This window comes from Notamacropus eugenii, chromosome 4 (assembly GCF_028372415.1).
Source record: "Notamacropus eugenii isolate mMacEug1 chromosome 4, mMacEug1.pri_v2, whole genome shotgun sequence".
Taxonomy (NCBI): Eukaryota; Metazoa; Chordata; class Mammalia; order Diprotodontia; family Macropodidae; genus Notamacropus; species Notamacropus eugenii.
The window spans coordinates 119,006,196-119,032,455 of record NC_092875.1 but is presented as its reverse complement, the minus strand read 5'-3'; the positions used below and the strand labels follow the sequence as shown (position 1 = coordinate 119,032,455).

The following is a 26,260-nucleotide window of genomic DNA, read 5'->3' as shown; positions in this document are numbered from 1 at the left end:
AAATTAGAGTCTCTGATAGAACAGCACTTTCATTAAGTGGGTCCTGAAATGCTCCATTAGTTCCTGTGGGGAGAGAGAGAAAAAAGAAGAGAACACTCCTGAGACTGATCTGGGAGGCCTTTCTGCACTTCTGTTAGATGTACTTGCTGCCAAGCCACCTGCTTTTGCCAAGGACTGTTATAATTCAGTAGGAAATTTCTCCAAGTTCTTCCTACTCATATTGGAGGAAGTAGAGGTAGTCAGGCTAAATGTCTTTATAACAACAAAATAGACAGTGGACCTACTGAAACACAAAGTTTTAAGAGAAAAAAATGTGACTTTTTCTTGTAATTTGTAACCAGATTTGATGTACATCTTCCAGTAATCCTGAGGTTTTTGTTTTAAGACCTGTGTGGCTTAAATGTTGCAGCTGCAGAAAGCAGAATACCCCATGACTTTTGGACTCTAAGATGGTTTGATAGGGTCAGTATTTAGAAAAGAAAGACCCTTAATCTTTTTAGCTAGGCAAAACAGCTTCTTTGATAGCAATATTTTTAGATATGAAAGTCACATGTGAAACATACATATATAAATAATAGGGATTTACCTTTTAATTTTAAACATATTTACTGTACATTTGGTGTCAGTTTAAGGTGACAAACATTAAATTATGTTATAGGAACTCCGTGCACCATTGACAGTTGTTGCAGATGGACTTTTTTCCAAGTTCAGGAAAAACCTGATCTCCAGTACAGTGTCTGTCACGTCCCATTTTGTTGGCTTCCTTATGAAGGTAATGTAAGAAAGTGTCTAGAGGAGAAATAATACTAGCTTGAAGTTTTCGAAAATAATTAAAAGATCATTGTTTGTTTTCCCCAGGATGTGCCACAATGTAAAGCAAATTATGCTGAACTCATTTTAGCAGATCCTAGTCCAATTCTCATCTATCAGATTTCATCCAATGAAACTCGTGTTCTTGTTGATATTCGTGGAGAAATGCCAAGAGACTTAAGAGATTATATGGTAGAGAACATTTACCCACAGTTACCTGGTAAGGAAAGGATTTTGTTTCTTTTACAGTTAGTGGTAAAATCTCACAACCAAAGAATTACGTGAATGTCAGCTACCATTATTATTGGGTTTGTTGTTTTCCCACTTCCCACCTCTTTGACTCCATTTCTTAATCTTAATTGTGTCTAAACAATGCTAAACGTGAGCAAATCGTGAAAAATTAGTTGAGATGTTTCATTATTTTGTCCAAACCTATAACTTAAAATGAGCTTAACCAAGTAGTTAGAGGAAAGTTTGTAACAAAGTGATTTCTGCATGCTAACAAATAGTCCTGTTATAATTAAATTGTTATTTTCATTTGCTCTTGTTTTGCTGACTTAGTACTGGTACTGTTATTAAAGTTACTAGGCATGCTCAGTATTCATAGTTCTCCAGAGTACTCTGTTTTCTCTGCTGGCTCAAAACTTAGACCTGTTTAGTGCTAATTTCATTCAAAAGTTTTTGATTTGGAAAATGTAGGGGGAAAAAATCAGAGAACCTGAAAGGGCTCTATCTAGTTCACACCTCTGGTATTATAAAGCAGGAAACGGAAGTCAAATATGTTATTAGTTTAGAGTTTCGAGTGCTTTTGCAGGAAAAAAATACAATTTTATAAATACCTAAACTTGTAAAAGTCTTTATAAGCTAGTTAACTAAAAGTGACTTTACTTTTTAAAACTAAAACTTTTCAAGGAAATGGTTTCCTTAGGGAAAAATTATGTGAATGAATTTAAAATTCTTCATAGGATCTAAGGCTGGAAAGAAGCTTAGAGATTATCCCTTGCTTTACTTTACAGATGAGGAAACCAAAGATCAGAGGGATAAAGTGACAGTACCCAACGAGCAGGTCTGGGCTTTGCACCCAGGTTGTCTGATTCCAGAACCTGTTTTTTCCATTTATTATAAAAATAAAATCCCTAATAATCAATATTTGCTCTTGTTCTAAGTACTGTGTTAAAAGTTTAGTTTTAGTGACTTGTTGGCAGATAGTTTTTACTTACATTTAAAAAAATATGAAATGCCATATTCATCTTTCTCCCTATATATTCACATATAAAAAGAGCACAGCCTATAATTATTTGTCTCCTTTTTTTAAAGCAATCTCGTTTTAGTAATGTGACCTCCACAGTTGAGTTAGTATAGTGTGATACTTTACTTAAGTAGTCATGAATCTGCTTATGTTGCCTACATGTAATTTCCCAAGGATTATGTAATAATTTTCCTTCTCTAAACATTTCTAAATATGCATGCATGTATATAGGCCTTAAAAAATTTAGAGAATTTCAATGAACAAAATTCCATTTTTTTCTCCCTCTCCCTTCTCCCCATTATGGGGGGAAATCTAAAACAAAACCAAAAACCTAAAGTATACATACTTAAGCAAAATTAATTCCTGCATTAGCCATTTCCCCAAAATATTTCTCTTTCTGCACTCAGTTTGTATCATCTCTCTGTAAGGAGGTGGTTAGCATGTGTAGTTGGTCATTGTATTGATTGGAGTTCTTAAGTCTTTCATAGTTATTCATCTTTACAATGTTATGTATAAATTGTTATCCTGGTCCTACTTATTTCACTGTATCAGTTCATTAGAAGTCTTCCCAGGAATTTCTGAATCTTCCCATTTTGTAATTATCTATTGCACAGTAGTAATTCTTTTACTATTCCATATATTCCATGGTATATACTATAATTGTTAAACCATTCCCCAAGTGGTGGACACTCCCTTCCTTTCCAGATCTTTACTACCTCTAAGAGTTGCTGTAAATCTTTTTGTACATATGAGTTTGGCAGCTAGGTGGTGCCATGGATAGAGTGCAGGGCCTGGAGTCACGAAGACTCCTCATCTTCCTGAGTTCTAATCTGGCCTCACATACTTATTAGCTGTTTGATCCTGGGCGTATCAATTCACCCTGTTTGCCTTAGTTTTCTCATCTGGAAAATGAGCTGGAGAAGGAAATGGCAAACTACTCCAGTCTCTTTTCCAAAAAAATCCCAAATGGAGTCACAAAGAGTCAGACCCTGAAGTGACTAAGCAACTACACCACGAGTTCTTTTCTTTTTTCTTTGCTGGCGCTGGGATATAGGCCTTGTAGTGGTGGTGTCATTGGGTCAGAGGGCATACATGGTTTAGTAGTGTGATTTTGGAGCCATATCTCCAAGTTGCTTCTCCAGAATGGCTGGATCGTTTTGTAGATGTACCAGCAGAGCTCTGATATGTCCATTTTCCCACAGTCCTTCCACCAATTGACATTTTTTCCTTTGTCAACTTTGTCAGTTTGGTGAGTGTGAGGTGGAACTTTAGAGTTATTTTAATCTGCATTTTCCTAATTAATAATAATTTGGAGCATTCTTTCCATATACCTATTGCTATCTTCTATTTCTATATTAGAAAATATCCTGTTCAGCCTTTTAGCACTTATCAATTGATGAATGGCCCTTATTCCTATAAATTTGAATCATTTTCTTATATATCTTATAAATGAGATCTTTATCAGAGAAATGTGCTGCAAATATTTTTTCTGGTTATTTGCTTCCCTTTTTAATTTTAGCTGCGTTGGTTTTGTTTGTGCAAAAACTTCTTAATTTTATATAATCAGAATTGTCCGTTTTGTCTTTTGTGATCTTTTCTGTCCCTTGTTTAGCCATGAACTCTTCCTTATCTAGAGATCTGAAAGGTTAAATTTATATTCCTTGCTCCTCTCATTCATATTATCACCCGCTATTGCCCAAGTTACATATCCGTTTAGAGCTTGTATTGATATCTGGCATGAAATACTGGTTTATACTTGATTTCAGTTAAACTTCATTCCTGATTTCCCAGCAGTTTTTATGGTATAGGGCTTTAAAGTGGCTTTGGGTATATTTGTATTTATGAAACACTAAACTACTATGTTCATTTGCTTCTGTATGTTCTGTATCTAATCTGTTACACAGATTGACCTCTTCTTTTTTTAACCTTTATCAAATTATTTTGATGATTACTGCTTTGTAGTATGTAGTATAGTTGGGGATCTGGTACTGCTAGTTCATCTTCTTTCCTGCTTTTGTTTTCTGTTATTTCCATTCAGATTCTTGAGCTTTTGTTCCTCCAGATAAATTTTGTTATTTTTTTCTGACTCTATAAAGTAATATTCTGTGATTGGTATGTTATCAAATAAGTTAGGTTAGTTAGTATTAAGAATTTCATTATATTGGCTCAGCCTAGGCCATTAGCAATTAATGTTTATCCGATTATTTGGGTCTGTTTTAATTTCTTTAAAGAAGTTTTTTATAGTTGTATTCATATAGTTCCTGTGTGTGCGCTTTGGTATGTGGTTTCTCAAGTATCTGTTCTGCTGATTTTTGTTGATGATATACAGGAAAACAGACAATATATGTGAGTTTATTTTACATCCTTAAACTTTGCTGAAGTTTCAGTTAATTTTTAGGTGACTCTTAAGGTTTTCTGAGTTAGCTGTCATATCATCTACAAAAATGTAATAATTTATTTCCTCTTTGCCTATGTTTATTCTTTCAGTTTCTTTTTCTTGTTTTATTCCTACAGCTAGCATTATCTAGACTTAAAAATCCCCAACTCAAAAGATATTCAAAAGATTTTAAGTACCCACTGTGTGCCAGGCACTGAATATTAAAAAACAAACAAAAAGACCAAAAAGTGAAACAGTCCCTCTTCTTAAGGAGCTGTCATTCTGTCACATTATCCTTAGCCAGTTAAACTATATATGAAATTAAACTTTAAAATTTATTTTGGAGACAGTTTTTTCTTTAAATATGTTTATGTAGTTGCCCAGTTCTTCTATTATTAAATTTTTTCTTGTCCATGAAGCACAGAGCAGTCTACCATGAATACACAGAGTGAAACATATAATTTCATAAGATTTATGTGGTATAGGAAGAATTTTTCAGCTTATGGATAGAGCTATTCCCTCTTGATCATTTGGCTTTCATAATTCTCAAGTTGAATTAATGCATATAGCAAAAAAAGGAATTCTTTTAAAATTGAATCAGAATTATAGAACTGGATATTTTCATTAAGGATTGCCTAGGATTTCTCCGTTATTTTATAGGGGAGAAAACCGAAACCCAGAGAGGTTTGTCACTTTAAAAGTCAGTGATTTATCATTAAGAGAATACAAATACAAGTAGAAATAAAAACAGCCCCTTGCCTTCAAGAAGCTTACATTCTAATGGAGAAAGATAATTGATAAAAAGAAGCTGAAAGGGGTGGGATAGGATGGTGGTTGAGGTAAAGAAAATCCAGAATACAGCCTAGAGAGCAATGACAGATGGCTGGCCTGGTCATTTTCCTTAAATGTGAGGTTCTGGGAGGAGCCATTCAATCAAAGAGAGAAGCTATAGAGAATGGTTAGAGTGAGACTTGGGTATGAAGAACTGGGGCATAGTAAGGGAGGTACAGCATACAGCCTGGAGAGGAATGAGAGACTTAGCTGACCTGGATACCCTTCTTAAATGGAGATTCTGGAGGAACCACCTAATCAGAAGGAGAGGCCAAACTAGAATTTAGTCATCATTTGCATTTCATTATTCAGTATTGTGCTGCCTTCAATTCATTGTTTTCTCAGAAATTAATAGAATATTAATCCTTCTCAGTCTCCTTTGCTGGATCTTCATCCAAGTTACCCCTTTTCCCAGACCCCAGTTACAGATTCTTAGCCTGTTTATTTCCTTGATCTACCCTCCAGCACTAAAATTTGTTCTGCTTATGAGTAACCCTTATCTGAGTCTAGCTTCTCTCTTATTCTGTTTTCTCCCAGTTCTTTCCTGTATCCTTCTTAAGTTGAATATATTTCTACACCAACTCCATTGTGTATGTCTATTCTATACTCCTTTGGTTCAAATGAAAGTGAGTTTGAAGTGATACCTGCTCACTCTACCCCCATGTTTTAAGTCTCCTTGCACACCTCTGTTATATGACATAATAAGTTCAATCCTCTTCCTTCCCGGGTGTACTCCTTTTCTCCATCCTTTTTTTTTTTTCTCTTAAGATCATCAAATATAACCCAGGACTTCCTGTTTTACTTAGTTTCCTCTGTGACCTTTGATGACAGGGTTTGCAGAAGGTATTTGTCTCTTCTTTATTGAGATATAAATTATTTCATTCTTGTAGAGTTCCAGTTGCTCAAATGTATTTGCCTTTTTGTGTTTTTCTTTACTTCTGTTTGCTTTTCAGAATTTTTACTAAGCTCTGACCATTTCATCAGTAATACTTGAAAATCCTCAGTTTCAATGAAGGTCCATTTTCCCCCATAGAATTATATTCAGTTTTATTAGGTATATATGTTTATCTTTTGCCTTCTGGAATATTGTATTGCAAGCTCTCCTCTTCTTTGTAGTGGTGGCTGTAGGTCTTGTGTGATCCTGACTGTGGCTCACTTTTTTTCTGATTGCTTACAGTGACTTTTCTTTAATCTAGAAACTCTAAATTTTGTGGTTTTTTTATCAGACTTTTGTTTGTTGTTTTTTTTTTTATTTTTCATTTTTAACACACTTCATATCACATAAAACAACTCCAGCTTTTGGTCAGGTGATATTTCTTTTAAAGCATTTACAATATAGACCACAAATGAATTTTTTTTTAACATTAACCAACTGAGACACAAATAATAACTATGTATGCTGACTTCATAAGCCCTTGACCTCATTGTCTCCACACTATTACTAAGAATTAAAGGACCCTAACTTGTTGTTGTTGGTCTAAAGTCCTAAGCCTAATAGCTTAATTTTAGACTTAACCTTGGATGTTCCCCTACCAACAATATACAGTTTATTAGATCTGGTATTAAGCTTACAAACCTTGTGACTATAGGAAATTGCCATTGAGAGTAGGGACATTGCAGGGAAACAGTATCTCCTCAACTTCATATCATTTCCAGGCAGGAGTAGATTGTCAACTTCAGTTGACATTCAGTGAGACTTAAAGTCCGCCAGGTGTCAGTGGGGAAATTGAGTCAGGAGAATCCTACCTCAGCCCAGGCTGAACAGCTGCTCTCCCACCCTTCCCATGAGATCACCTTTTTCAGTTCATACCAGCATCTCACGGGCTTACTGGCATCATGGATTGGAGGCTCAGACCACCTTTCTTGCTGTCCATACCTGGAGTTAGACTCAGAAGAACAGTCAGTTAATAGTCCCATAGCATCTTAAAATAGCAAGTTCCAATAGCCTGGTTTCAGATATGACTATAATTTCACATTGGCTAAGGAACATCTTTTGAGGCAAGTCTTAAGTGGCTTACATGCCTTTCTATACATGTTCTAGTTCCTGATTAAATAACAATCATAAAATCAAATTTACCTTTAAAACCTTAACTTTTCCATCAATGCCAAATTTTTCCTGAAGTTACCTTCCTCTAGGAAACTTAGACTAAAATTCTTTTCCCCAAACTAAAGAGTTCTCTGATTTAGTCTCAGTAATTAACTCAGTCAGTTGTTTTAATACTAATTGCTTTTACATCACTTTGTAACATGTCCAGTTTTTCTCCCCATCTCTCCCCTTTCCCCACCCCCTAATACCTTGCATTCTGATTCCCCCCTCCCTCAATGAGCCCTCCCTTCCCCACCCTTCCCTTTTCCCCATCTTCTGTCTTTTCTTGTAGGGCAAGATAAATTTCTATACCCCATTGCCTGTGTTTCTTATTTCCTGGTTATATGCAATAATAATTCTCAACATTTGTCCCTATTACTTTGAATTCTAGCTTCTCTCCCTCCTTACCCATCCCCACTGAGAAGGCAAGCAATTCAATACAGACTAAATATATGTCGTTTTGCAGAAGACCTCCATAATAATCATGTTGTGTGATACTACTAACTCTATTGCCCTCTCTCCTACTCTAGCCCCCCTTATTTTTTTATTCCCTCATTTGACCTTGGCCCTTCCCAAAGGTGTTTATTTCTAGTTACTCTCTTCTCGCATTTGCCCTCCCTTCTATCATTCCCCTCACCCTACTTATTGCCTCCTCCCCTACTTTTCCGTAGTGTAAGATTTTCATACCAAATTTAGTGAGCATGTTATTCCCTGCTTAAGCCATATGTGGAGAGAATAGCTTCACTTTTCCCCTCTTCCCTTCTCTTCTCCCTTTTCTCCTCCATTGAACAAGATTTTTCTTATCTCTTTTATGAGTTATAGCCTGCCCCATTCCATTTCTCTCTTTCTCCTCCCAGTATTTTCCTCCCTCACCCCTTAATTTTTATTTTATTTTTGGTTTTTTGTGGATATCATCTCTTCTGATTCAACACAGCCTATACTCTGTGTGTGTGTGTGCATGTGTACGTGTGTGTGTGTATACAATCCCTCTACCTATCCAAATACTGAGAAAAGTTTCAAGAGTTATAAATATTTTCTTTCCATGTAGGAATGTAAACAGTTCAGCTTTAGAAAGTCTTTTATGATTTTTCTGTTTATCTTTTCATGCTTCTCTTGATTCTTGTGTTTGAAAGTCAAATTTTCTCTTCAGTTCTGGTCTTTTCATCATGAATGCTTGAAAGTCCCCTATGTCATTGAATGACCATTTTTTCCCCTGAAGTATTATACTTAGTTTTTCTGGGTAGGTGATTCTTGGTTTTAATCCCAGTTCCTTTGACTTCTGGAATATCCTATTCCAAGCGCTTCGATCTCTTAATGTAGAAGCTGCCAGATCCTGTGTTATCCTGATTGTATTTCCACAATACTCGAATTGTTTCTTTCTAACTGCTTGCAGTATTTTCTCCTTGACCTGGGAACTCTGAAATTTGGCCACAACATTCCTAGGAGTTTCTCTTTTCAGGTCTCTTTCAGGAGGTGATCGATGGATTCATTCAATATTTATTTTGCCCTTTGGTTCTAGAATATCAAGACAGTTTTCCTTGATAATTTCATGGAAGATAATGTCTAAGCTCTTTTTTTGATCATGGCTTTCAGGCAGTCCCATAATTTTTAAATTGTCTCTCCTGGATCTGTTTTTCAGGTGAGTTGTTTTTCCAATGAGATGTTTCACACTATCTTCTATTTTTTCAAACTTTTGGTTTTGTTTTTTAACTGCTTGGTTTATCTCATAGTCATTAGCTTCCCTGAACTCGATTCTCTCTTTTAAAGAACTGTTTTGTTCAGTGAGCTTTTGAACCTTCTCTATTTGGCTAATTCTGCTTTTTAATGCTTCCTTCTCCTCATTGGCTTTTTGGACCTCTTTTTCCAATTGAGTTAGCTGCTTTTTAAAGGTATTACTTTCCTCAGCATTTTTGCGGTTCTCCTTTAGCAAGCTGCGGACTCGCTTTTCAAGCTCTTCTATTGCCTGAGTCCAATTTAAGTTCCCTTTGGAGGCTCTGGAGGCAGTGGTCTTAACTTCCTGTGACAGTATGCCTTGTTCTTCCTCATCAGAAAGGGTGGGAGGAGACACCTATTCACCAAGAAAGTAACCTTCTGTGGTCTTATTTTTTTTCCCTTTTTTGGGCATTTTCCCAGGCAGTCACTTGACTTCTGAATCCTTTGTCAAGAGATTAGACTCAGCTGCTCAGTTCCCCTGGGCTTTGGATGGGGGCGGGGCCATCAACGAGGGCTGAGGTTTAGATCAGCTGCTCCCTGCAGCCAGAGGCTTTAAGCTCAACTGCCTGGAAAATGGACCCAGGTTTCTTCCCGGCTATTGTAGCTGCTTGCAGTCTGCTGCAGCAGCCTCTGCCATTGCCTGGAACTATTGCTAGAGTAACCCCTTCCCCTTTCTTCCAGCTGGGAAAGCCTTCCCACACTGACCTTTGGAGCTTTCTTTGTCACTTGTGGGTTGAGGTATCTGGGATCTTCCCTGCTGGGGATCCTGCCCTGGAGGTCTGTTCAGGTCCTGTTCCTCCCGTGCTGCATGACCAGGGCTGGGCTCGGCTCCGCTCTGCTCAGCATCCCATGAGCTAAACCTTTTCTGTCAGCCTTCCAGGTTACCTTTGGCTGGAAACCTCTTTCACTCTGTTGTTCTATGGCTTCTGCTGCTCTAGACTTTGTTGAGAGTCATTTTTTACAGGTATCTTGTGGGCTGTGGGAGAAGCACTAGGTATATGTGTTTTTCTACTCCCCCAATTTGGCTCCGCCCCCCTGTCTCGAAACTCTAGATTTTGGCTATAATGTTTCTGGAAGTTTTCGTTTTGGGATTTCAAGAAGTGTTAAGTGAATACTTTCTGTTTTCATTTTGCTTTCTGATTCTAATTAGGGTCAAACAGTTTTCATTCCTGATTTCTTCAGTATGGTATCCAGGCTTTTTGGTTATTTTTGTTGGTTTTGTTCAAGTTTTCAGATATTCTAAGAATTCTTTGTTTTTCTTTTTCTGTCCTGTTTTCCCAGGTCAGTTGTTTGTGATAGGAAATACTTTGCATTTTTTTTCCTTTTGTTTCCAACCATTTGGTTTTGTTCTAGTGTTTCTTGTCTCATGGAATCACTTCCCTTCTCCACCTTTCTTCCCCCAGTTCAGAATCTGCATAACATAGCTACTGGCTGCAGCCCCTGGTTCATGCTCCCTACCTGTAATACATTTATTATTTATTTCAATAATGGTTCCCAGTTACATGTAAAAAAATTAACAGTCATTTTTGAAAATTTTGATTTCTAAATTCTCTCCTTCCTGCCCACCTTTTTGAGAAGGCAAGCCATTTGGTTTCAATTATACATGTGAGATCATGGAAAACATTTCCATATTAAGCCATGTTGCAAAAGAAAGCACAAACAAAATAAAACAGTAAAAATAGAGAGAAAAAAAGTATGCTGCAGTCTGCATTCAGAGTATCAGTTCTCTCTTTGGAAGTGGATATCATTTTTCATCATGGGTCCTTTGGAATTGTCTTGGATCATTGACTTGACCTGAGAATAGGTAAGGCAGGCATTCACAGTTCATCCTTACAATATTGCTTTTAACTAAATAGTCATTGTTTCTCTTTTACCCAGGAACCTTGAAGGTCTTCCCCTCCCAGTTTGATTTTTTTTAATTAAATTTAATTTAATTAATCTGCAATTTAATTAAATTTAATTAATTTAATTAAAACATTTTTAAAATTCATTTCTTGAGTAACTTAAAGAAGCCCATTCAATGAAGGGGTGTATCTCACTCAAAGTGAGAATGTGATAAGACCTTAGCCTAAAAGGGCCAGGGTCTCACATTGCATCCTGGGCCATCTCCAGTCTCCTGATGAATATCTGGCCACTGAACCCAGATGGCTCAGGAGAAGAAAGTGAGGTTGGTGACCTTGCCCAGCCTTCCTTCACTCAAATCAAAGTCATCTGCAGGTCATGCCACCATCATTTTGATGCCGTGGTCCTGTTCGAGAAAACACAAACATTTGCAGGCTGCTAACTGTTAGGTCTCATCCCATGGTGGAGGCAGACCAACAAATCTGCAGGCTTACTTCTCCATCGATGCTCCTTGCCATGGTACCCCCACTGCAGGCATGAGCCCAGTTAGTTTGGATGCCCTATTTAGTGCCTCTGGCTATCTTCCTTTGTTGACCTGGACTGGAAAAGGCACCCATTGTAGTGTCTCCTAAAATTGCCCCTTTATCACCCAGTCTGTTGTCCTTCTTTGATCTTTGCTGTTGAGTACAACAGCATTTTGGCTCTGTCTTTCACCTCCCCCAATCCCAATGCCCCCTCTCTATTTTTTTTTTTTTAACTTTTAACATTTATTTTCACAACATTTTGGGTTGCAAATTTTCTCCCCTTTTATCCCCTCCCCCCCCCAAACCCAAGCATTCTAATTGCCCCTGTGACCAATCTGCTCTCTCTTCTATCCTCCCTCTCTGCCTTTGTCTCCGTCTTCTCTTTTGTCCTGTAGGGCCAGATAGCTTTCTTGACCCCTTAACCTGTATTTCTTATTTCCCAGTGGTAAGAACATTACATTTGATCCTAACACTTTGAGTTCCCACTTCTTTAGCTCCCTCCCTCCCCACCCCTTCCCTTTGGAAGGCAAGCAATTCAATATAGGCCAAATCTGTGTAGTTTTGCGAAAGATTTCCATACTAGTTGTGTTGTATAGGACTAATTATATTTCCCTCCATCCTATCCTGACCCCCATTACTTCTATTCTCTTATGGTCCTTTCCCTCCCCATGAGTGTCGACCTCGGATTGCATTCTCCTCCCCATGCCCTCCCCTCCATCCTCCCCCCCACCCTGCTTGTGCCCCTGTCCCCCACTCTCCTGTATTATGAGATAGGTTTTCCTATCAAAATCAGTGTGCATTTTATTCTTTCCTTTAGTGGAATGTGATGAGAGTAGACCTCATGTTTTTCTCTTGCCTCCCCTCTTTGTCCCTCCAATAATAAGTCTTTTGCTTGCCTCTTTTATGAGAGATAATTTGCCCCATTCAACTTCTCCCTTTCTCCTCCCAATATTTCTCTCTCACTGCTTGATTTCATTTTTTTTTTTAAGATATGATCCCATCCTCTTCAATTCACTCTGTGCACTCTGTCTGTATGTATGTGTGCGTGTGTGCATGTGTGTGTGTGTGTACTTCCACCCAGTACCCAGATACTGAAATGTTTCAAGAGTTACAAATATTGTCTTTCCATGTAGGAATGTAAACAGTTCAACTTTAGTAAGTCCCTTATGACTTCTCTTTGCTGTTCACCTTTTCATGGTTCTCTTCATTCTTGTGTTTGAAAGTCAAATTTTCTTTTCAGCTCTGGTCTTTTCATCAAGAATGCTTGAAAGTCCTCTATTTCATTGAAAGACCAATTTTTCCCCTGAAGTATTATACTCAGTTTTGCTGGGTAGGTGATTCTTGGTTTTAGTCCTAGTTCCTTTGACTTCTGGAATATCCTATTCCATTCCCTTCGATCTCTTAATGTAGATGCTGCTAGATCTTGTGTTATCCTGATTGTATTTCCACAATACTTGAATTGTTTCTTTCTAGCTGCTTGCAATATTTTCTCCTTGACCTGGGAATTCTGGAATTTGGCCACAATGTTCCTAGGAGTTTCTCTTTTTGGATCTCTTTCATGCAGTGTTCTGCGGATTCCTTGAATATTTATTTTGCCCTCTGGTTCTAGAATCTCAGGGCAGTTTTCCTTGATAATTTCATGGAAGATGATGTCTAGGCTCTTCTCTTGATCATGGTTTTCAGGTAGTCCCAGAATTTTTACATTGTCTCTCCTGATTCTATTTTCCAGGTCAGTTGCTTTTCCAATAAGATATTTCACATTATCTTCCATTTTTCGAATCTGCGCGGTATGTTCTGAGATATCTGTCTTTCTCATAAAGTCCTTAGCATCCATCTGTACCATTCCAGTTTTGAAAGATCTATTTTCTTCAGTGAGCTTTTGAATCTCCTTTTCCATTTGGCTAATTCTGCTTTTGAAAGCATTCTTCTCCTCATTGGCCTTTTGAACCTCTTTTGCCAATTGAGTTAGGCTAGTTTTCAAGGTGTTAATTTCTTCAACATTTTTTTGGTTCTCCTTTAGCAGGGAGCTGATCTGCCTTTCATGCTTCTCTTTCATCCCTCTCATTTCTCTTCCCAGTTTTTCCTCCACCTCTCCAACTTGACTTTCAAAATTCTTTTTGAGTTCTTCCATGGCCTGAGCCCATTGGGTGGGCTGGGACACAGAATCCTTGATTTCTGTGTCTTTGCCTGATGGTAAGCATTGTTCTTCCTCATCAGAAAGGAAGGGAGGAGGTGTCTTTTCTCCAAGAAAGTACCCTTCAATAGTTTTATTTCTTTTCCCTTTTCTGGGCATTCTCCCCAGCCAGTGACTTGACCTCTGAATATTCTCCTCACACCCACCTCGCCTCCTGGTCCTCCCAGCCAGCGTTTGGGGGCTGAGATTCAAATGCTGCTTCCCGCCTTAGGGCTTTTGGTGGGGGCAGGGCTGCTATTCAGTGTGAGAATTAAGTTCAGGTGGTCAGGCTCAGTTCCCTCAGGGGGTTTATGCACAGACCTTCCACAATGGATCCAGGCTCCTGCCCGCTTGGGGAGCCCCTGTCTGCAGCCGCCTCTTAGCTTCTATCTCCCCGGGGGGGGGGGGGGGGGGGGGGGCCGAGCCATGGGGGCACCCCACTCCCCTCTCGACCCGCCAAAGAGACTCTCTCACCGACCCCCGTCACCTGTGGGTGGAGGGGCTTGTGGTGCCGCTGGAGATCCCATCCCCGTAGCCTGCTCGGATCTTTTCCTCAAGGTGTCACGGCCGCTGCAGGGCTGCCCTCTGCTCCCAGTCCCAGTGCCCTGTCCGCAGGGCGAAGGACCTCCCACGAGAGGTTTGCAGGTCTCTCCGGAACAGAAATCTCCCTCGCTCCAATATTCCGTGGCGTCTGGGTGCAGAATTCACTGTGGGTTGGTCCCCTCTAGCCGTTCTGTGGGTTGTGGGTTCGGAGCTATGTATATGTGAGTCTTTCTACTCCGCCATCTTGGCTCCGCGCCCCCCCCTCTCTATTAAAGATCATTGTTATTATCATGGTGTGGCTATCATTGGATTTTGAGTGAGGGTCTGGGTTTAAAAATTGGTCACTGCCTTGGGAAAATCTCCTAAGTGTCTTGGGACTCAATTTAGGGCTTGATGGTGACTCAGAGAGACTATAGGTAGACTAAGCTTCTAGAAACTGATTTTTTAATGCCATGCATGCAGAATGTAAGAGTTCATCATCACCAATGCTTCAGCTTAAATGGATTTTTGTGATTCTCGGGTTTTGTTGTGGATAGATTTAATTCTTCCTTTGGGGTCTCTACATGGTACTTTGTGACAATCATATGTGGTTTAGGGAATTATTTGGCAAGAAATATGATTATTTGAAAATGAAATGTTTTAAACTCGTCTAAATATGTCTTTCTGTGTTTTATTGCAGATCATATAAAAGAACCTTTCCTAGAGGGCATTCAGAACGATCGTTTGAGGTCTATGCCCGCAAGTTTCCTTCCTCCTTCACCATTAAACAAAAGAGGTAGAATTTAATAAAACAGATTTTGGAAAGTAGTAAGATGACTACATGAGATTACTCAGATGTATTAAGTGATTAAGTACTATTGAACTGCAGTTACTCATTACCTCCACAATTAATTCTAACTGTCATACATTAAAGAGGTTATAGGAGAAGCAGCAACAAGTAGTAAGAGACTGGGAGATAAAATAAAGCCTTATGGATTCCAGTAGTGCCCCACCAACCCTGGCTTGCTCTGCTTCCCCATCTTTTTTCTCTTCATTGCTAGTACTCCCTACTCTCATTATGATTTTTCCTACTGCCTCCTCCTTTCTCAGGACAAAGTGAGAAGCAAAAGTGGGTGGCATTTTAGGCAGCAGTTAAGAAGGAAAAGAGGAAATAGCAAGCAGTGGTTATGGATGTACCCAACACAAGAAAAATGTTAATAAGCTAAGGGCTCTTTGTATAACAAGATGGAGGTGCAAGTTTAGGCTACCTTGGTTTCTAGTCTGTGACAAAAAAACTTTTAGGAAAGGAGAAAAATTGAGCATTATTTCAGTCCAGGTTTCTTCTGTTCATTTACTTATCCAGAGGTAACTTGATTTAAATTTTGTTACTAAATATTTAAACAAATACTTTTAGTTGCCTCATTGCTTTTCAAATCACTTCCTCTCTAGCTCAATATTTCTAATCGAACTTAACTTTTCAAATGTCATCTTATCATACACTGTTGTTAGCCTACTACTATCAGAGTAATTTGGAGGGAGGCTTTATTTGCCTCTTTTAGGACATGATACCTAGCTTTAATGTCCTATTTTTATGAGGCCTCTTTCAAAGAGTATTGAATTTGAATTGTTTGAAGATCATTGACTGCTAAAGTGCTGTAATCATTAGTTCTAAAAATCTATTATTAAAACTCTTCATTATTATGAGGCACAAGTTCCCATATGCAAGAACAGGCATATCTTCATCTTCAGGAGTCTGATTGTGTAATTGGGTTCATAATAAACTTAAGTAAGCCAGAATACTCTAGTATTCCTTGACTTGAGGTATTATTGTAGTTTTCATTTATTAAAATATATTATTGAATTTTTACAGAAGTTCTACTCTAATCTGTACACTTGATTATAAAAAATGTTTAGCATAATATAATAACCTGATTATAGATTCTTGAAGGTTCACCAGAGGAACATTTCACTTGTAATTATTTTTTTCCTCTATAGTCTTTTCTCCCATTCTTCTAACAGCAGTTTATAAAAATGAACAGAGTAGTGAAAAAGAAAGGATGCCACAAATGGTCATTTCTTTGTTTCTTGGGGCAGGTGTTCTAATTTTGGGAGATGCATATAACATACGACATCCTCTTACTGGTGGGGGAATGAGTGTTGTATTCAACGACATAAAAATGTGGAGGAGCCTGCTAAAGAACATTCCTGACCTTTATGATGAGAGAGCACTTCTCGAGGTATGCTGTTTAATCCTCGTCTTCAGAGGAACGTGCCTATCCTGGACATCTGGAGGATGTGCGATCTTTGTTGTGTGTTCCTGCTCATGTATCATTGCCTTGAGGCCCTACTCATGAATGGCTGGAGGCACTGATGTAGTCCTGCTGATGTAGGGTCTGGAATGCTTTGGTTTGGAACCTTTAACTCTTCAAGACCTCTAATTACTGTATCAGGACATTGAGTTTTATACTTAGTTGTACAGAACTCTTTCATCTAATAAAGCATGTAAATTCAAGCTTATAAGTGACTTACCCCAGCTCTAGAGGTCACCAGGGCTAAGTCCCTTGTGCCATTCGTCAGAGATGAGCAACATAACTTCAGTTTGGGGGAATTAAAAAAAAAATCACTAGGAAAATTTACTTTTCTTCTTCATTCTTACATTATAAAAGATCCACTTTTTTCTTTTTTTAGGCCCAAAATTCATTCTATCGGTCAAGAAGAAAGTCCCATTCATTTGTTGTGAATGTTCTTGCTCAGGCTCTTTATGAATTGTTTTCTGGCACAGATGGTAAGTGAGGGATTATAATTATGGAGTATTAGAAATGAAAGAGCCTTAGAGCTCTCCCATATGCCTCATTTTACAGGTGTAGAAGTAGAGACCACCCATTAAATGTCTTTTCCAAAGTTATGTAGTTAAGAAAGGGCAACTGAGTCTTAACTCCCAGTGAAGTGTTTTTTTCTACAATATACTTTAAAGGTAGCATCAGTCCTTTGATTAATAAAGAAGATACAGAGAAAAAATGCTATTCTACAGATTTTATATATTGTGGGGTAAATGAGGCATCCTAACATAAAATGGCGCAGACTTTGACATGGGGCTCCTGTATCGGTGCTGTTGCTTCCCCTTTTCTGTAACTCTCTGCCTATCCTCAGAGGAAAACAGAAGTTGAGCTTCTTGAGAGCAGGAACTATTTTTGGCTTTGTGATTATATCCTAATTACTTAACATAATGTCTTGCATATAGTAGGCACTTGAAAAATGTTTGCTAATTTGAAAAAAGAGGAAATTTCTCCTTCAAAGTCTGAGTCTCTGGGTTTCACTTTTCACCCTTCACTTGGGATACCTTTGCCCCACCTTGTCCACTGCAGAACAGCAAGTGATTTTCATTTAAACACATAAGCATTTTACCTACAGTGAGGAGTCTTTGAATACAAAATATGAACAGATTAGGTAAATTACAAATATTCTGTATTGTAAATTTGCATAAGTTTAGAACATTAATCACTTGTCTGCAGAGACTATAATTTTCACCTATCCTCTCAGATGGTTGGTTCCTTCTTTAGCTCTTATTCTTGGGACTACAACTTTCCTTGGTAGTTTCAAACACGTAAAAATTGCATATTTTTCTATCTATATCTTTCTGTCTCTCCTCTCTCTTCCAATTTCTCTCCTCTCTTCTCTCCTTTCACCCTTCTCCCCCCGCCTCCTTGGAAGAGTAAAGCTCTTTTCAGTTTAGGCCCTAAGTTTGCTACTTGGGTTCAAGTCAAAAGTATTCTGAACCCTTGTGTTCTTCCTTTCCTTACTTTTCTACAAGGCAATAATTGAAGGCCTTCCGGTCTTCTACTCATTTATTTTCTTCTCTGTTCTGAAACCATTGTTTTCTGAAAATGTCCATTTCCTTACATCTCCATCTTTTTCCCCTCAACTCCTCCAGCAGGGGCAGCCAGCCTTCTGTCTGAGAGCATGGTCTGTCTCCACTTTCTGGGGAAGTCACATTTCCAGGCCTTGTCTTTTCTCAGAAACTATTCACATATAGACTAGTGTATCTGCAACTCAGTGTTTATTCAGTTTCTTGGTTGCCAGCAGGACATGTCACACCTCAAATCTAAGTTTTTTCTTTTAGCATTGTATGAATTATATAAGAAAATTGACTTCACAAATAATTCTTTAGAAAAATAAATGAATTCTTACATAAAAATGCCATTCAAATGATCTTGGAATGGAAGGAGAGTTTATTTTGATGAAAAAATGGTAAACACTTTTTTTTTAATACTAATTCTTGTCTACATAGTGTAGACTGTAAAATTTTTTTTTTTTTTGAAAACAAAAGGCAAAATAGTTTTTATTATATGAAAATAAAGCCCTTTTGCATAAACAAAATAAGTACAATTAGAATAAAAATATGTAGTATCTCCCCTATACATGCAGCACCCCTCAAATAGTTAACCTGAGGTTTAAAGTACATCTGGATTCTCCAAAATGGTTCTTGAACCCCAACTAATATGTTTGTTTTTCTCTTCTTGAAAAAAAACCCATTTAGTTAGAAGCAGGGACATTTAATGAAATAATAGTAAGAAAAGTTGCAGTATCACATTCTTCACTCTTATCCCCTACCAGGGCATATTCTTCCATGATTGCACACATCTTAAATAGGAAGAGTGGACATGTGTAGCTATTATTCTTTTTTTTTTTTTTTTTTTAATTTTTTTTTTTTTTAATGTTTAACAATCACTGCCATACAATTGCGATTTTATCCCTCCCCACCCACCCCCCACTACCTCCCTCCCTCCCCACGACTGCATACAATTCTGTATAGATTCTACATATACTTTCCTATTGAGTATATTTTCACTATAGTCATGCTATGTAGTCAGACTAAGATAAATGAAAGAATCCGTATAACAAATCAGAACATGATACACAAACAGATACACATACACAAACATGATCTGCTACATTATGTGAGTGACTTCCATATTTCTCTCTCTGAGTGTGGAAGGCATTTTGCCTTGAGGTCCACCATTGGGATTTTTTTTTTTTTTCAGAAGTTCTTGTTAGACTGTAAAATTTGAAGGAAGAATGGGTTGCTAGTAGAATTGAGACTGGGAAATTTTTTATATGTATAAGTCTCAGTTATAATTAGATTACATTCTAATAAGTAATTCTGGCTCATCTTTAGCTTTTGAATATTGCTATTATGTTGATCAATACTTGAATATTTTGATTAAAGATAATTTTAAAATTATATTATAGAGACCCTGCATCAGTTAAGAAGGGCATGTTTCTGTTACTTCAAGCTTGGTGGACAATGTGTTGCTGGTCCAGTTGGGTTGCTGTCTGTGTAAGTTGTTTGAATTTAAATTTATCACACATTAATTAAACATTTTATGGCTGGTTTGACTAGACAGTAATGATTACTATGGATTATTCATGATGTCCAGTTTTCCTTGCTGATACATACCTTTTGGGCTGTATTTTTCGCTCAGTAGCATCTTCGTTAGGAGATGGGCAAGAACATTGAGAGAAAATCTGTGAGCAACTATTGTGGTACAGGTTTTAAGTAAAACTTACGACTAAGAAGAAAGTTTTTGATTATTTGTGGTTTAATCTGTGCTATCCATTCTGTTGTTATCATCACGATTAGGTATTTTTAAAGTTAATTTTGACAATTGGGTGGAATCATGAAAAGCATTAGGAATATTTTAAAAGCAAGTATTTTTAAGAATATATTTCTAAAAGATTGGCTGGAAAAATGAAACTATTAGCCCTTTTTCACTGATTTAAAAGTTTGCCTAAGTTTATATATGTTATAGTTTATATAAAGTTGTTATGGAAAAAATTATCTTTGAGGTTCTATGCCACTCAGCTGGTCTAGGCCCAAGTCTCCAGGAGGCTTTCTTCTCTATCCAACAGTCAGGGGTTACAGAAGCCAAGAACCAAAGAATTATTTAAACTGTAAAAGAACTCTGGTGTTTTTTAAAATTAGGTTTCCCAGAACAAACCACGTGTTCCTATCATTTAGCTAGGAAAGAATACACAGTGCAAAAAAATTTTTTGGATGGGGAAAATAGCTGTTTAATTTAAAAGACAGTCATAATTGGTACCCTATTGAATTTTTTAATAACCTTAAATGACTAGGTCTTTCTGATATGTAATTTTTTTTGTTATAGATTGTCGCCTAATCCCATGACTCTACTTGGACATTTTTTTGCAGTTGCTTTGTACGCTCTTTACTTTTGTTTTAAGACAGAACCCTGGAGTACAAAGCCACGAGCCTTTTTCAGCAGTGGTGCTGTCTTTTACAGAGCTTGCTATGTCATATTTCCTCTCATTTATTCAGAAATGAAATACTTACATTAAAATGAAGGGAAGCCTATTGGAGAATGGATATATGGAATTCACCAAGCCTTAAGAGACTTTGGGAGGATTTGTACTGCTGAATGCTATACTATTGCTAAAACACAGACACTTGGGCAAGATGGGGATTAATTTGTTTTGGGCCTTGTATGTGTGTAAACAGTTGTAAATAAATGTTTTGCTTTGCTATTAAAATGAAGACTGTTAGATATTTAAGAGAAATGATTGTTAAATCACAAAGCAGCTTTAAGTCCTGATAATGAGAACATGTTTTCTTTTGAGATCTATTATGTTTAGTATGTGAAAATGTTGACAATGCAAATAAAACTAAATGATGATTGAAATCTTAAGGCTTTGCTTCTTTTTGTTGGCAGTTGCATCTAAGTCTCAACAGAATGGAAAAATGACAGTGTTTGCCATAGATTCTAAACAGTGTAAAATTGGAGATCCCTGAAAACTCTTGTAGAAAAACATTGGAAAAGTATAAGCAAGCAGTTTTAGGATTAAACTGCAATCCAGTTCTTTTAGTTTGCCATTATAGCAGCACTTATGGATGTCAGTCTTTCATTTTAACAAAAAAGTTTGAAAAAAAAATGGAAAAAAGAATTATTTGTAGTACTATTTCAGTTGCTTATTTTTATATCTGCTGTAAAACTGTAAATGTGCTTTTAAACATATTTGACTCAATTGTGCCATGGCAAATAAAAACAGGGCAGTAGGGAGAGAACAACCAGGGATACTATGACATCATCCTGGACACTGTAGAAATGGGAATTATGTTGCAAAAGTTTGGGGAAGACAGACACACTGTGAGTAAAACTGGGAATTGATCCAACTGTTCTAAAAGACAATTTGGAATTCTGTGAGAAAAGTTACTAAGGTTTCCATATTCTTTCTTCACTATTAGGCATTGCCTTTAGGATATGAAGAGAGCAGGCCTACCCTCCTCACTCCTCTTCACATCCATGTTCATAAGTCACCACTGAGCAGTTCTGAAGCACCTAATATGTGCCAGCCCTGTGCTAAGCTCTGTGCCTTGCTCTCAAGGAGCTCCCTGTCCGATGGGGGAGATAACATGCAGACAACCATGTACAAACAAAAAAACAGGATAAATTGGAAATAATCATAACTTCACTCCTTTGTAGCAGCAAAAAACAGAAGCCTCTCTTGGGTGCCTCAGGTGATGCTGCATCCCTGCCCATCCTTTACTCCTAACCCACTAGTCCCACAGGGAACATCCCTTTGCCCTTCTTGATCCAAATAACTTGTGTTTGTTTTGTGTAGATTTGGTCCACATTTACCTAGGTCTATGCAATTATCCAAGATTCCTACCACCTAGCCCACCTACATCATAAATACTGAAATGCCTGCTGATGAATTTCTGTCACTTAGCATACCTTTCCTTTGATGTTCGCCATTTTCACCCAATAGATAGATCTTGGTGATCATCTTAACCACTGGCCTCTAAGACACTTCCACCTTTCTCAATGAGTTACTGCTAGGCTTGGCCTTCTCCACCCCAGCTCCTACCCTTATTCAGGGAATTTCAATATATGTGTTATTATTCCTTAGAACATCCTGATGTCCCTTACTGTCAGGAACTTCTTTTCCACCCCATCTTAGCTGTGCATAGGGATGGTCACACCTTTTATCTTACCTTCATCTGGAAGCCCCTAGTGTCTTGACCTCTAGATTCTTAGCTCTTGGGACACAGAATTGCCTTTCATCTAATGAGAGCTTGAACTTTGTTAGCCTTACAACTACTCCCACCTTCTAGGAAGTTCAATATCTCTGTCCCAAACTTCTGTCTTAATCCCCATTGACTCCCATCGGTTGGCCTAGAGCTGGCCACCATCTCTACAGCCAGTTTTTTTAGTCTGATGACTGTATGTAAGGGTCTGCCTTTTAAAAGAGTTAAAGAGGAATAAATGTAGCAGCTGAGGCTCCTGTACATCAGAGTAAGTAGGGCCAAGAGAGAAGAAACAGACCTGAAACACGGCCATCAGATTGCAAGGCCATCCATCACCTGTTAAAGGTAAATGACCTCTCCTTGTGTGTGCCTTGTCCTCATGTGCTCTTTACATGGGTACCCCTTCATGCCTCTGCGCCAGTGTGTGTGAACCCTTTGGATGTACGCTCATCTCATTGATGTGTGCATTTGAGGGAGAGTGCGCTAGTGAATGGAGTGGTTATTCTGGTTTTACTTTGCTATCTCTGAATGACTTTATTTTGAAATAATTGTGTCCTCGACTCAAAAGTGAACACATCTCAGGGGCATCATTATTCTGAACTGTTTCGAAGTGAATGCAGGCTCACAAAATACTTTGAGCCTAACGTTTTTCAAGGTGCCCCAGGTGCTACCAAATTCCCCTGCTGAATGTAAACTTGAGGGCAGGGTCCCCATTTTTCATGCCTTAGTTTTTTTCCCCCAAATTTATTTATTTATTTATTTCAAATTTTCAGCAATCACTTTGCATACATTTTAAATTTTCTCTCCCTCCCCAAGACAGTATGAAATCTTATATGGGCTCTACACATACATTCTTATTGAACACATTTTCACATTAGTCATGTTGCATAGAAGAATGAAATCAAATGGGAGAGAAAGCATGAGTAAAACTAAACAAAATCAAACATAACAAAAGAGAAAATAGTCTGTTTGATTCTGCATTCAGACTCCATATTTTTTTCTCTGAATATGGATGGCATTTTGCATCATGAATCCTTTGGAAATGTTTTAGGTCCTTGCATTGCTGTGAAGGGCTAAGTCTATAAAAAAACAGTCGTTGCATTCTGTGGCTGTTAACTGTGTGTAATGTTCTCCTGGTTCTGCTTACTTCACTCAGCATCAGTTAAGTCTATCCTGGTATTTCTGAAGTCCACTTGTTCACTTCTTATAGCACAATAGTATTCCATTACATTCATATACCACAACTTGTTTAGCCATTCCCCAACTGGTGGGCATTCCATCAATTTCCAGTTTTTGGCCACCACAGAGAGAGCTGCTATAAATATTTTTGTACATGTGGGCCCTTTTTCCATTTTTATGATCTCTTGGGGATATAACCCTAGAAACAGTATAGCCAGGTCAAAGGGTATACACATTTTTGTAGCCCTTTGGACACAGTTCCAAATTGTTCTCCAGAAGGGTTGGATCAGCTCACAGCTCCACCAACAAATGAATTAGTGTTCCTGCTCTCCCACATCCTCTCCAACATTTATCATTTTCCTGTTTTGTCATGTTAGCCAATCTGATAGGTGTGATGTGGTACCTCAGAGTTGTTTTGATTTACATCTCTTTAATCAATAGTGATTTAGAGCATTTTTTCATATGACTATAGATACCTTTAATTTCTTCCTCTGAAAACTGCCTGTTCATATCCTTTGACCATTTATCAATTGGGGAATGGCTTGTATTCTTGTAAACTTGATTCTGTTCTCTACATATTTTAGAAATGAGGCCTTTATCACAGACACCAGTTGCAAAAATTATTTCCCAATTTTCTGCTTCCCTTCTAATCTTGGTTGCATTGGCTTTGTTTGTGCAAAAATTTCTCAATGTAATGTAATCAAAATTATCCATTTTGCATTTTATAATGTTCTGTATCTCTTGTTTGGTCATAAATTCCTCCGTTTTCCAAAAATCTGACCAATACACCATTCCTTGCTCCCCTAATTGGTTTATAGTATCAGCCTTTATACCTAGATCGTGTATCCATTTGGACTTTATCCTAGGACATGGTGTCAAGTGTTGGTCTATGCCCACTTTCTGCCACACTTTTTTCCAGTTTTCTCAGTAGCTTTTGTCAAATAGTGAGTTCTTATCCCAGAAACTGGAGTCTCTAGGTTTATCAAAGAGTAGACTGCTGTTGTCATTGACTACCATGTCATGGGTACCCAGCTTATTCCACTGATTTACCCCTCTATTTCATAGCCAATACCAAGTGGTTTTGATGCTTGTACTTTATGATAAAATTTGAGATCTGGTATAGCTAGGCCACATTCCCTAGTATTTCTTTTCAGTAATTCCCTTGATATTCTGGACCTTTTGTTCTCCCAGATGAATTTTGATATTATTTTTTCTAGCTCTATAAAAGTTTTTTTGAAGTTTGATCAGTATGGTACTGAATAAGTAAATTAATTTAGGTAGAATTATCATTTTTATTACATTAGTTCTGCCTACCCATGAGCAACTGATATTTTTCAAATTATTTAAGTCTGACTTTATTTGTGTGAAAAGTCTTTTGTAATTGTGTTCATATAGCCCCTGGGTTTGTTTTGGCAGGTAGATTCCCAGTATTTTACAATGTCTGCCATAACTTTAAATGGGATTTCTCTTTCTATCCCTTGCTGTTGGGCATGCCTTACTTTTACGGCTTAATAAGTGTTGAATAACTCGATTAGAAGGAGAGAGGTGAAGTGGGAGGGTTAGACTAGATGGTCTCTGAGGTCCTTTCAAATTCCAAAATCTACAAATCTTGATTAAACAAAAAAGTCCATCACAATGTAGTATAGTAAAAAGAGTTCTATATTTGGAATCTGAGGATAGGAGTTTGAATTCACCTCTGCCAAGGTGACTTTTGGCAAGTTGTTTAATCTTCATGGGCTTCATTTATCTATAAAATAAGAGGCTTGTTCAGTCATGTCCAACTCTTCATGACTCCATTTGGGGTTTTCTTGGCAAAGATAGTAGAGTGGCTCATTTTACAGATGAGGTACTGAAGCACACAAGGTTAAGTGACTCACCCAGGGTCATGCAGCTAGCAAGTATCAGATTGTATTTAAACTCATGAGAATGAGTTTTCCTGATTTCAAGCCCAGACCTCTGTCTGCTGACCCCCAAAATAAGAAGCTTAAGCTAGATGAACTCTGAGTTCTCTTTAAACTCCAAATATATAATCCTCTGATGTTATGTGAATAGCAATAAAAGAAATGCCTAGTAAATCACAGGGGAAAAAAATAGTGTAAAGAGAAGTAAAGAAATTTTCCTTATATTGTACTAAAAAAAAAACCATTTTTGAGAGTGTCCTCTTCTCTCTTCCTCATATCACATCTACCAGATGTTTTCTTTCCCTCTATCTTACATGAAAAGATGGCCCTCTTCCTTGCCAAGGTCTTCATCCCATTCCATCCTGTCTCCTCCATTAGATTGCCCCCTCTGACATCCCCACTCGCACATTTATCTTCAATCTCTCCCTCTCTATTGGCTCCTTCCCTACTGCCTACAAACATGCCCATGTTTCCCCTATCCTCAAAAAACCCTCACTTGATCCTTCCATCTCCATTGACTTGACCCATGTCTCTCTTTCCTCTTGTGGTTAAACTTTAGAAGGCCAGCTACAATAGATGTCTCCATGTCGTCTCCTCTCCTCTCTCGTTAACTCTGTAGTCTGCTTCTGACCTCATCATTCCACCAAAACTGTTCTCTCCAAAATCACTAATGATCTCCTAATTGCCTCTTCTCAATCTTCACCCTTTTTTGGCCTCTCTGCAGCCTTTAACACTGTTGATGGCTCTCAAGGATACTCTCTTCTCCCTGGATCTTTGGGACATTACTCTCCCCTGATGCTCTTTTTATTGATTTCCTGGATTCTCATCTAAGTCACAACCAGTACCCATGAGTGTCCCACAGGACTCTGTCCTGGGTTCTCTCTTCCCTCAGTGCTATTCCACTTTGTGATTTCATCATCTCTCATGAATTCAGTTATTATATCTAAAGAACTGATGAAGTCGGAATGCAAATTTCACCTACTTTAAAAAACCTTATTCTCTTTTTTTT

The 26,260-nt window shown here is 37.9% G+C and overlaps 1 protein-coding gene across 1 annotated transcript in view; it reads left to right on the top strand.

Annotated features, from left to right (window-relative positions):
• The window catches only part of SQLE (squalene epoxidase), a 42,081-nt gene extending 21,256 nt beyond the window's left edge, over positions 1-20,825 (top strand). Inside the window, exons 5-11 of the mRNA XM_072603093.1 lie at positions 659-772; positions 859-1,030; positions 14,828-14,923; positions 16,222-16,364; positions 16,816-16,912; positions 19,378-19,465; positions 20,295-20,825. Coding sequence (XP_072459194.1) covers positions 659-772; positions 859-1,030; positions 14,828-14,923; positions 16,222-16,364; positions 16,816-16,912; positions 19,378-19,465; positions 20,295-20,484 — 900 coding nt within the window. The 3' untranslated portion in view covers positions 20,485-20,825. The remainder of the gene's footprint in view (positions 1-658; positions 773-858; positions 1,031-14,827; positions 14,924-16,221; positions 16,365-16,815; positions 16,913-19,377; positions 19,466-20,294) is intronic.
• The last annotated feature ends 5,435 nt before the right edge of the window (positions 20,826-26,260 follow it).